General features: G+C 40.4%; 1 protein-coding gene across 7 annotated transcripts in view; it reads right to left on the bottom strand.

Annotated features, from left to right (window-relative positions):
- Positions 1–10,850, bottom strand: part of rab3gap2 (RAB3 GTPase activating protein subunit 2 (non-catalytic)) — a 21,502-nt gene extending 10,652 nt beyond the window's left edge. For 2 of the 7 annotated variants that reach the window (XM_084914521.1, XM_084914519.1), the window contains exons 1-14: positions 10,463–10,850; positions 8,241–8,332; positions 7,429–7,546; positions 6,114–6,195; positions 5,598–5,645; positions 5,440–5,515; positions 5,060–5,161; positions 4,783–4,882; positions 4,003–4,023; positions 3,389–3,487; positions 2,877–3,025; positions 2,697–2,776; positions 1,933–2,025; positions 1,687–1,826 (exon numbers count right to left, since the gene is read on the bottom strand). In XM_084914521.1, coding sequence (XP_084770647.1) covers positions 1,687–1,826; positions 1,933–2,025; positions 2,697–2,776; positions 2,877–3,025; positions 3,389–3,487; positions 4,003–4,023; positions 4,783–4,882; positions 5,060–5,161; positions 5,440–5,515; positions 5,598–5,645; positions 6,114–6,195; positions 7,429–7,546; positions 8,241–8,332; positions 10,463–10,571 — 1,309 coding nt within the window. In that variant the 5' untranslated portion in view covers positions 10,572–10,850. The remainder of the gene's footprint in view (positions 1–1,686; positions 1,827–1,932; positions 2,026–2,696; positions 2,777–2,876; positions 3,026–3,388; positions 3,488–4,002; positions 4,024–4,782; positions 4,883–5,059; positions 5,162–5,439; positions 5,516–5,597; positions 5,646–6,113; positions 6,196–7,428; positions 7,547–8,240; positions 8,333–10,462) is intronic. The other 5 variants (XM_084914525.1, XM_084914523.1, XM_084914524.1 and 2 more) reach the window with 3 other exon arrangements.
- Positions 10,851–11,277: the final 427 nt, after the last annotated feature.

The raw sequence follows: 11,277 nt of genomic DNA on the forward strand, positions 1-11,277 counted from the left end.
TGTACAAAGATTCGATTATCAGATTTTAAATTGGGCTGTGACATTTTTAATGTATAAAATACCTGATCTACAGACCTATTTTAATATCATACTGAAATTATAAATGCAATGAGATTTCTAGCCCATCTAATGATGCTCAATTTCTCTGGCAACATTCAGATAGTAGGTTAAGAATTAGGTGTTCACAACATGAATGCATCGATCCATCCTGCCTTTTATCAAAGGTTCAGGCTGCTGATGCTGGTGTATTGCTGTAGGGATGGTTTTTTTGGCATAATTTGGGCTCCTTAGTACCAACTGGTCATCAACTGATTATTGTTGATGAGCAGTGTTGGTCAAGTTACTTGAAAAAAGTAATCGGTAACTAATTACTGATTACTTACCCAAAAAAGTAATCCCATTACTTTACTGATTACTTATTTTCAAAAGTAATTAATTACTTAGTTACTTAGTTACTTTTTAAAAACACGATTTACAACCTGAATAGGTGATAAAGCGATAGATCTTTCAGCCCAATTCTACTTTTTCTGCATAATCCATCATACAAAATGTAATCAAATGGAAAAGTCTCTTTTTTTTAAACTTGTTTTATCCGTTTTAATCTTTTAACTTTATGCATCAAGCAAAAATTAAATTATATGCACCATTCTCTGACTGGAAGAAATTAGTTTAACATTTAAACCTATTTTCTGCACATTCCAGCACATAAAATATTTTTTGTGTTTACACTCAGTCTTTCAAATAGATGCAAGTAAAACACAGCAGAAAATAAATAAAATCAAAGACTAGCGGTCCTGTTGCTCTATTTTCACCTGTAAAGCAGGAGTGGGGTAGGCGGAGGTTTACCCTGGTGCAGGTGTGGCGCAGCGGTCAGTGGAAGAATCCGCGAGTTTCTCTGTGAGTTTCCCATTACGTCACAGCTACTCGGTGCTTGCTTGGAAGTTTAGGGTTTTTTTCGGTGTAAAAACAAGTTTTCTTCCCACGCACACAGACACTAATGTTTTTGTCACTTTTTATGGAATCAAACTCAAAGTAAGGTCAGTGCTTCCACGCTTTAAACGCTGCACGCTCATACTCTCTCCGTACTCGATATATGATCCATTGTTGATCTGCACACAGCTGTTGTCACCAACGTCGCACTCGCTTACGTCACTGTCATGAGACATTCTCGCAAAAAAAATCACGGTTTTAGTAACGCGGTAACGCAGCGTTCCTACGGGAAAGTAACGGTAATCTAATTACCGTTTTTGCAATAGTAATCCCTTACTTTACTCGTTACTCGAAAAAAGTAATCGGATTACAGTAACGCGTTACAAGTAACACGTTACTGCCCATCTCTGTTGATGACCATGTCCATTATATCCTTTATGACCACAGTGTACCCATCTTCTAATGGCTGCTGCAGCAGGAAGTGACAAAGCTCAAATCATCATTTTAAACTGATTGCTTGAGCATGACAGTGAGTTCACTGTACTCAAATAGCCTCCACAGTGACCAGATCTCAGTCCAAAAGAGCAACTTGGGCATGTGGTGGAACAGGAGGTTTGCATCATGGGTGCACAGGCCACACATCTGCAGTAAATGTGCGACACTATCCTGCCAATATGGAACAAATTTATGTATGCGTTTCTATTACATATGTGTGTCACTCACAACTAACTGTTCTTCCACGTGTTTACACCTCACCTTTCCACATGCGAATGGCGATGCCCCTGGCCAAGTCCAACAGTGTGACTCGGCCAAAGTCATCAGTCACTCCAGCCAGCGTGTTGCACGGGGACAGACATATCGACTCGCCATGCCGCCGAGAGTCTGGGAGACCAAATCTGCAAGGGAGAGCAGCAAGTGTGTTGAGGTCAGATTAGGTTTTCAGTCTCAACAGCACACAGTCGACGACAACTGGATTTGTGTTTTAGATGTCCCAGTTCGTACCTGATACTTAAAGGGGTGGCAGGCTCCACCTTGGGCTTCTGTTTCTGGGGAGCCTCCTCTTCGTTCTTGTTTTTGTTCCATCCCAACCACCCGCTGAGAGGGAAATGACAAGTGACGATAGAAAAAATAGAAAGAGGAAAAAGAAAAAGTGAGTGAGAAACAGTAAGGAGGAAACTTCAAACACAGATCTTCCGTCTCCAGATGCTTTCCAGCACACTGACCCCTGACTTTGGCTTGGAAACAACTTCTCCACTGGATGAGGCATTTGTCTTTGCCGCCTGTGCGCTTATGCCCTGTGCTTTGATACAAGCTTCCAAAAACTATCCATTTGTCGGATCATTTTATTGAAGCCCAAAGACTCTGGATCGTTTTTGACTTAGTTGTGTCTAAGTATTTGTTTGCTTTTGGAACTTGAAGATAATTTGGTGCCCAAAACAGTGAATGACCTCAGACTTTAAAAACAGATTTATTGAAACCACTTTGAAAGCCAGAGAAAAATTACAAGATTAATGAACTTGGATTTAAAGTTAATGAGCACAATGAAGAGTTTAAATTATATTTATGTCACAACTTAAACATATAGCTGCATAGCAATTGTATAACAGTGGAAATCATCACTGTATGATCTAGGAAAATAAAAATGTAAAAAAATTAAAAATAGGACAGAGAACCTAAGCCTGGGGAACACCGTGTGATTGGGCCACACACACACACACACACACACACACACACACACACACACACACACACACACACACACACACCTGGCAGCACTGAAGAGGGCTGAGGTGAGTTTACTGGCCACTGCCATAGCCACGTGGGACAGCAGAGGCTGAGAACTCCCCTATAAACAGTTAGGGACACAAGAAAAAGGCGATTTTTTTATTTTTTAACTGCAGGCCATTATAGTCATGATACATACCCATTTTTGAAAATATAATTACCTCTATAGCATAGTAAAAGCCCGTGTATGGCCCAGATCCTACAGTGACATACTGGCTCATGGCGGGGGGGCTGCCTTTGACTGAGGCGTTGAATCCCCCCAGGATAGATGCGTTCTTCATTTGATCAAAGACACACAGTGTCATGATGCCTAAAAGCAGAAGAGTTACTTACTGTCATCTGGATCAATCATAAAGATAAATCTTTAGACTCTCCATCTGAATTTTTCACTTTAAGAGTAAATATCTCCGTTGAAATATGTAAAGGTGAATAATATATCCGTCAGATGGATAGAGCCTTTTTTGACTAACACTGGATAGTGTTATCTCTCCAGTTCTATTTGCTCTATTAAAATGAATGAAGGGCTAATTCATCTGATGTTGTAAATGTAAATGACACAGTCGCATCTGCAGATCCAAAACATTATGTTGTTTAATATCATAAGTTAATCCATTATGCAGCAGCCAACCACCAGCATGAATTATCAGTGGAAAGCTCTCAAACAGACTCTTACCCACGCTGCTGTGGTCCACAATGGTGTCCATTTCCTGCAGACCCCACTTCTTATAGGCCAGAGGAGGAGGCTGGATCACATCATTACCTGCTGCTGCAGCTGATCAAAAGGAGGTTAAGTTAGTAAGAAGCAACAACTTTAATAAAACAGTATTTTTTTTATTATCTATTAGTCAACTTTAACTCTACTAAGGTCTAAACAGGGTTTGTCTTGGGCCACAGAGTATTCAGGGTAATTATAGGAGCAGACAACAAACACACAGAGCACTAGAGCAAATGCTGCTGAAGCTTGGCTCCCCAGATAGCAAACACATCTGGACCTGACCTGGGGCCACTTTTGGTTCTAGCAAATGTAGGCCCAGGCTTCACTGAAACGTCACCTGATATTTGTCCCATGAGAGGCAGACCTGTGGGTGTGTTTAAGCAGCCAAACAGACACTAAATCAAGGCCAAATACGGCCCAAAGAAAACTGCAGATGTGGGCCACGTTTGGGCCAAACACTCATTGTTATCTGGGTACTACGCTCCAAACTGTTTATACTTCAGGTGATCGTGTTTGTGGGGTGTGTGGGGTTTGTGGGGTTCTGTATAAGTAGGTTGGTTTCACCTTAGTACCTGAATGCTTTGTGGCAAACACTTTCCAGCCAGCATGCAAGTGAAAAACATCTTCTGTTAACACACTGCAAACAGTACTGAGAGATTATGCATGTTTTGTTTTTTTCAGCTCAGTTTTGGCTTTTGAGAGGTTAACTACAATTGTAAGCACGCTAATCCACATACAGTCAGGCTGACAAGTCTGTTACCTCCCTGTTCAGCAAGGGAGAGAGTTTTCCTCATATGTGTTGCAACTTCTCATCAAAGTGTCTGACTTACTTAGGAGAGCCACTTTATATATTTGATACTGACTATATTAACAGTGGCCATATATATTTGGGGACTCACTGTGGCATGTAATTTATTTATTTTTAAATCTATTTGCAAGTACATTCAGTTTACTTGCTGAGCAATTTTAAAAGTTCAGGCACTGCTAACCAGCTAGCTCTGGTCCATCCTTTGATATCATTTTGTGGATCCCTCATCCTGTGATTGGCAATCTTTCTTCATCTCTGGTGGATCACTAACCAGAACCTGGAGAACCACCTTGTAGAAAGTGCAGAGCAAAAAAAGGACTACCAGCTGCAGTCCAAGATGATAAAGTTGGAAGATATCTGACTTTAGATGAGAGTATCTCCAAAGGGGCAGCTGAATATAATGTTCAGGGGGGCATGCTATATACCCTATTATAAATGCAAATAGATGTGGCCACTTTTTTGTGCACACACACTGCTGCCACAAACAGACACTAAATGGCTGACTGAACTTTCTTCCTACAAAGACATAGAGAAGCAGCCGTACCTCTTGCCGCCTGATTCCTGCAGGCCCGCAGAGACTGAAAGAGGCTGAATCCATCTATGGTGACCATTGCAGCAGAGTAGAGGATGCTCAGCTCCTCGTGCTGCAGACGAAAAAAAAAAAAAATCAACAATCAACATTAGCTCACAGATCAGGATTATAATCTTCATGCTCAATGATAATCACACAATTGAAACAGACTGTCACTTTGATTTTGAATATGAATATAATCCTCACACACACCTCTCTGAATTTGAAGAGTGCTTCAGGTGTGTGTTACCTGCTCAGTTACTCCAGGATGGCGAGGGATCTCGTAAGTGCGACACTTGAGCCTCAGTACCGGGTCCTCGTGTAGCAGCTGGGCAAGGAGCAGAACGCCGCTCTGACGGAACACAATTGATAGTCAGGGCTGGGTGAAAACACATCAACATTTAAAAAATATATCAATGTCATTCTAGCAGAAAATTAAACCATGCATGATTTTTTAAATCAATACAGATTTGCTTTACCTAAAAAGTTTTAGTAAAGCAGTGCCAATGTTTGCAACTTTGCACTCTGATTTGAGCAAAACTGCTCTGCATGAAGGGAGAGACAGTCACGTCACACTTTCTTGTCTATAATTCAAAGAATTATTGAAGACGTTATAGATTAAAAAGGTACCTCAGTGTAGAAACGGACATAACCAGATGTAAAACCCACGACTACACATGTCCAGTCAGGCCGCCCAGTGGAGCTCCTGAAAAATGTATTGAGACATGAAGTGAAGATACACACCCAAGCACTTCCCCTTATTTAGTTCACAGATAAATAAATCTCACCTCTTCTGACTTGCCAAGGGAATACAAATGGTGCTGCTCACACACTCTCTATGAGGAAACAGAAATCAGACTTAGAGTCATATTTTGTCACATATATTTGATGTATTTACATTCTAGCTAAGGTTTTTAATTATCATAATTTTTAATGTATTAATTGTGTTTTGCCTTGTGATAAACTGTCAACTTCTTATTTAATTTCTTCTTGTAAGACAGCAACCTAGCCGGTCTGAAAAATTAGGTCAAAAACTGCTGTTCCTCTAACGGCCACTTGAGACTTTCATGTTTAAACCCAGTAGAAAAAAACTGTTTTGGTTTCTATGAATGCAGAAATTCCTACATTCATCAAAACTGTAGGGGTGTTATTTTAGTAAAGGTCCACTTTTTAAACTGAACTAAGGATAACTGATCTGTCTCACTTCCATCCTCCAATTCAATCACCTGGATAATTCGCCAACAGGAGCCATTATCAACCTTTTCCACAATGACTGTGTGTAAGTTAACATATTGTTTTCTCACCCTTCCTCAGTGCTAAGAGTTCCAGTCCAAGATACTCCCAGAGTCATCTCTTCTCTGCCGCTGTCATCTGTGCGCCATTTAGCTGTAAGAATAAAGAAAGATGAGGCATACTTTATTTACTCAAAAGTTGGGAAGCTCCTTAATTTCTCTGACAAAAATGAAATACGACAAGCAAGAAGAAAAAAGGTACATAAAGCAATCAGAACCACAAACAAAACAACTGGTTACTAAATCTAAAACCCTTAGTTCTGTCCAGGTAAATCTGGATTTGCATAAACTGGACACAAAGTAAGCAGCTACTGCTGTTGCTCAGAGGTGAAAGGTGGCACATAGCCTTTGTGACAAAGTTTGGGTTAAGCCATATATTGACCTTTATATTATTACATTGCATTCATATTATTATTATTATTATATTCCGGATCAACTACATGCTTAGCCCTATTGTCGGGTTGGCTAAAGCAAACAATAGGGGTGTCTTCAAGGACAACCTTAGACTAACTCAACCTATTCTAGCGGGTCAAAGATAAACCAAAAAAAACAAAAAAACAAACGGCAGGCTGAAATGCCAAATACAACTTGATCGTTGAGAAGGCCTTCCCCTTTTCAATCAGGGCCAGAAGAAATCAAAGTCAGTGTTGCAAATCACTAAAGTATGATGGCACCTGTTTTCAAACAAATGCCACTTGTGCTGATATAGCATGCTGGTAGAGGATGCTCGAGCACACTGGACAGTGTCAATAACACTAAGAGGGAGTTCAGCTGTGCTCAGGTTGAACCACTCAGGGGCTAAGCACACAGAGCTAGCCTTTCTTGGTGAGGGGTGCAACAGCTCCCCCTGTGCCTGAGATAGAAGGCCTCTGTGTAATGGAAGAGTCTCTGCATAGTGACAGAGACCTGATGAGAAACTAACAAGCGTATCAGTGGTAATGGGTAGCGCATCCTGATAGTTGTCCTACCGACACCTCATTAGCAATTTGTTTCTACTTTGCTTCGGGAAACACTTCTACTTCCAAGGGTAAAAGTATTACTACACCACACCACGACTAGCTAGAGGAAATTATTGGTGCTGCTCATGAGCTGCTCCTGCTTGAATTTGTGGACACTTTAGTGCCCAATAGTCTATTTGTCAACAGGCTTCTGTGAAAAAGGTATTAAATAGAAGGGTCCTAGGCCCTCCTGACATGAGGGTTAGTCCTGTCGTATGAGAGCTTCTGATGAGGACACGGGATGCATTTCCATAGTGAGACACAAAACAAACAGTATGAAAGAAAACTCCAGAGTCACAGATCAGGGTCTGCGTGTCTGAGAATCTGACCTGAGAGAAAGGCCGCCTTCTGTTCACGGGCTACCACCAGCAGGTCAGCGCAGGGCGACAGGGACACGACACAGTCCTGCAGCCACGGTTCACCCTGCCCGCCAGCATCATCCGTGACCTGCAGAGCAAAGGAGATTTTCAGACCTATGCCACCTTTAGAAGTGCGCACTGAACGCTTATATTCTAATATTATATGACATTGTAACAATAAAATGAGTGTTTGTCCTATGTCACAGCCAATGACAATATTATCAGTAGTTGATTCAAATGTAAAATAGGTCATATTTTTGAATTGCTAAAGGCTTTTTTAACGGACAATGTCTGACCACACCAACCCAACACAGAAGTCCAACACAAACTCCACACATGGACTAAAAGAAAACTAACGCTGATGTGGCTTCAGACAGGATTTTGCAGCATCCATGTAGCATAGATGCATTACAGGTAGCAGGCTGACTGCATCTTGCTTGCTAACATTACTGCTAGCAAAATCACATCTGAGTGAAAATGCTTATTAGCTTCGCTGTCAAAGACTACTAATTTTAGCCATCAGTAAATTGTGTAATGGCACAAAACATTAATGTCTGTAATAGCAAAAGTGGTGGTGGTTATCCAGCTAGCTGTAACTTCATTAACGATATTATTATATGTCATTATACGACATGCATGACACAGCGCAGGACACTGCGCAGGTCTCATCACTGCACACAGACAACTTTAAGAAAAATGACAGAATGACACATTCTTTCCCTGTAAATAAATAGACATCAACTTAAAACACCAATAATGTCACATTCCACAATGAGACAAACCTTTTTATCAGAGGTGGATTCCTCCTCTTTATTATCACCACCTTCCCATGCCGACTCCCAGTCAGAGGTGTCCCAAGACAGCTCATTATCTTCTGAGTAAGAGGCAGGAAACAAATAAATAAATAAATAAAATAAATTTTAAAAATGGGTCAAGTTTGTGATGCTTGTACAGTGGCTAAAACAGAGTGTAGAGAAGAGATGAATGCAGTGACTAAGATAAACTCAAAAGACTCGAAATGTGTGTTGGTTTTTTGAAGCCACATGATGGAACTCCAAGTTATCAGCTAGCTAAGCTAGCAAGCTGCATTCATAGGTACCAGCTATTTAATAGCAAGTGCCAAACAAAGTATTCGAGTATGAGCTGGAGCGCAGATTTTTTTGACAGTCTGTTTGCACAATTAACTGCACAGCAAGCAAAATAATTTCTCAGGTAATTGGGCACCAAACATACTAAAGAGGTCCAGTCTAGGGAGTCCAATTAGCTGAGGTGAACCCTGGCAGACAGTTAGTAGCTACAGCCACCTGAGTTAGCATCCACATGTCAAAGAAGCAAACTTTAAGCATTAATCAGAATCAGAACACTTTAATAATCCCTAAGAAATTTTTAACAAAATTTAAACATGTGAGTTATATAAATATTCATCCTTTGTATCAATGTTATGAAGGAGAAAGTTAGCTATAAAAAAATCAAACCTGTTATATGCAGCAGGATGTTAACATGTTAAGTTCTGCTATACAGTTGAAAGAACTGTAAAGAAGGGGTGCGGAAGTCATATAACTACATAACTGTGGAAGCTAAAGTTGAGCAGTCAGAAGCTCTGTGCCAAAGGGAAATGAACTAATAATATAGCAACAGCGTAAAGCTCAGAAATCAGGAGGAAATCCTGCTGCTTTACGCCTTGGCACTTCAGTGTCCCCATGACGACAGTGTGTGTGTCTGCAGGCATCAGTATGAAATGACGCATGAATGCAACACATCCAAGCACCTTTTCTATCTGTCCTTTCTGCTGAGCATCCTACAGTGACGCCCTCAGGGACCTCATGTGCAATGACTCGCACTTAAAAAGACCTGCAGATTTCTCCTCCTCCGACTGATGGATGCAAACAACAACCTAATACCAGCAATATTTGGTGGAATAGTGAACCTGGGCTAGTTGACATATAACTGTTTGCTACCTGGCGTCTAGCTACAGATTTATTGTTTGGCTAATATAAACACATTATCACACCGAAGATTTAGAATGATGTGATCGGCCAAAAGAACATCTCAGATGAGGCCATCCGTGCTATGAGGAAGTCTTGATACTGAGCTTAATGATCATGCTGTAATCGGCCCATGATTCTTTTCTCAAACGCTGAAATATTCTGTGTCAAAGTTATGTGTCTTGCAAATTGGTGCACAACATTTCAAATTCACTTAAACTTCACATGGTTGATAAAACACCTCCCCCAAAGTCATAACAGGAAACGAGATGTTCTATACTGTGACATACTCCTAACACTTTCACCACATCCATCTTCAGTATGGTCAGAAAGTCCTTCAGTTAAGGGACCCTCACACTTGACAATCGTGAGGTAGGCCCACCCCAAATCATATCCTGTTTTTCTTCTAGTAGTACTAAAATGTACTAACCAGACATAAAACTAACGACTGAGCCTATAAACATATCGGTAAAGTGCTTACTGAGGTCACAGATCAAATGAGCAATAGGCTCATTTTCTCATGGACATCAATACAATCAGACTTCTTTTAAAATAGAGGAGTCGCCCCCTGCTGACCATGTGGAAATAATGTAGGTTTAAGACGTTTCCTTTTCAAATTTGGAAGCTACATTCATCTTTCATATACACCCCATATGTTTGACATCAACAGGTTGTAATATAGTAGCATTTCTGTATTGACTGTATTGACTCTGTATTGAGGTGCAAAACGAGTCCAGGCCTGAACACAACCATACAAGGATTCACCTGCAAACAGCTGCAAGCTGCTTTTGATTCTGGATTCACAAAAGGCACATTAAGGCGGTGAACATTTCATTTATTCAGTTGTAACATGATAAAACTAATCAACTAACCAAAACTAGTTATGCACACTTTATCCGCATTTTCAAACCACTTTACAGCACCGAGGTCACTTTTCTAATGCTGTGAGCTGCTATCTGAGCTACTGTCACTTCAGTTTGAAGCTGCAGAAGACCCCCATCCTCCTCCTGTATCGTTACCTGTTTGACTCTTCTCCTCGACTGGCTCGCTTTTCTCGTTCCGAAACAAGAAGTGCCGGACCGTTTTGAACTCTTGAAGCCGACAGAACTCAAATAAGCTGCAGGACATCCCTCTTCCGTCCCGTCCGGACCCAAGAAGACGAGAAACAGCCTGTTAGCTTTGCTGCTAACAGTCCAGTTGTGGAAGAAATGCGCCCAGTATTACACTCCTGCTATCGCGACAACTTTATGACAGCGCTGTCACAAAGAAAGGATTTTCTAAATGTCCTATACTACCCCCTAGACAAGTACAAACCACTGCCCGCCGCTCTTATTTTTCCCTAAACTTCCCACCCTCAGTCCTGATGACACATCATTAGCATAATAACACTCCACTGCTTCCGGGTTAAAGTTCCGTCACCGATTTCAGAATAAAAACAAAATAACAAAAGCTCATTTAACAAATGAGAACTCAAATATCATCACTAAAAACTCTATAATCATTAAAAGCACAAAATATTACCACAAAATTTTTTTTTAAAAATTGTCTAGAAAATTCCGATTTTCAACAATGTACAATTATCTAAGTTTTCTCTTGTCAATTACTTTTTGCTTTTTATCCTCTACAATTTGTGAGTTTCTTCTCAGGAATTATGAGTTTTCCCGTCAGTATGTGATTCTCTTCTTTTTAATTGTTTTTAATGTGAACATGTGAATCTTATTGTGCATTTATTTTAATTTTTAAAACAAAATTGTGATTTGTTCTTGTAGATTTAGTTTTTACTTAACTTAAGCTTTTTTGAAAACTGAGCAGTTGAACTCATAACCTGATTTTA

This window comes from Perissodus microlepis, chromosome 19 (genome assembly GCF_051167445.1).
Source record: "Perissodus microlepis isolate ML-2025 ecotype Zambia chromosome 19, ASM5116744v1, whole genome shotgun sequence".
Classification (NCBI taxonomy): domain Eukaryota; kingdom Metazoa; phylum Chordata; class Actinopteri; order Cichliformes; family Cichlidae; genus Perissodus; species Perissodus microlepis.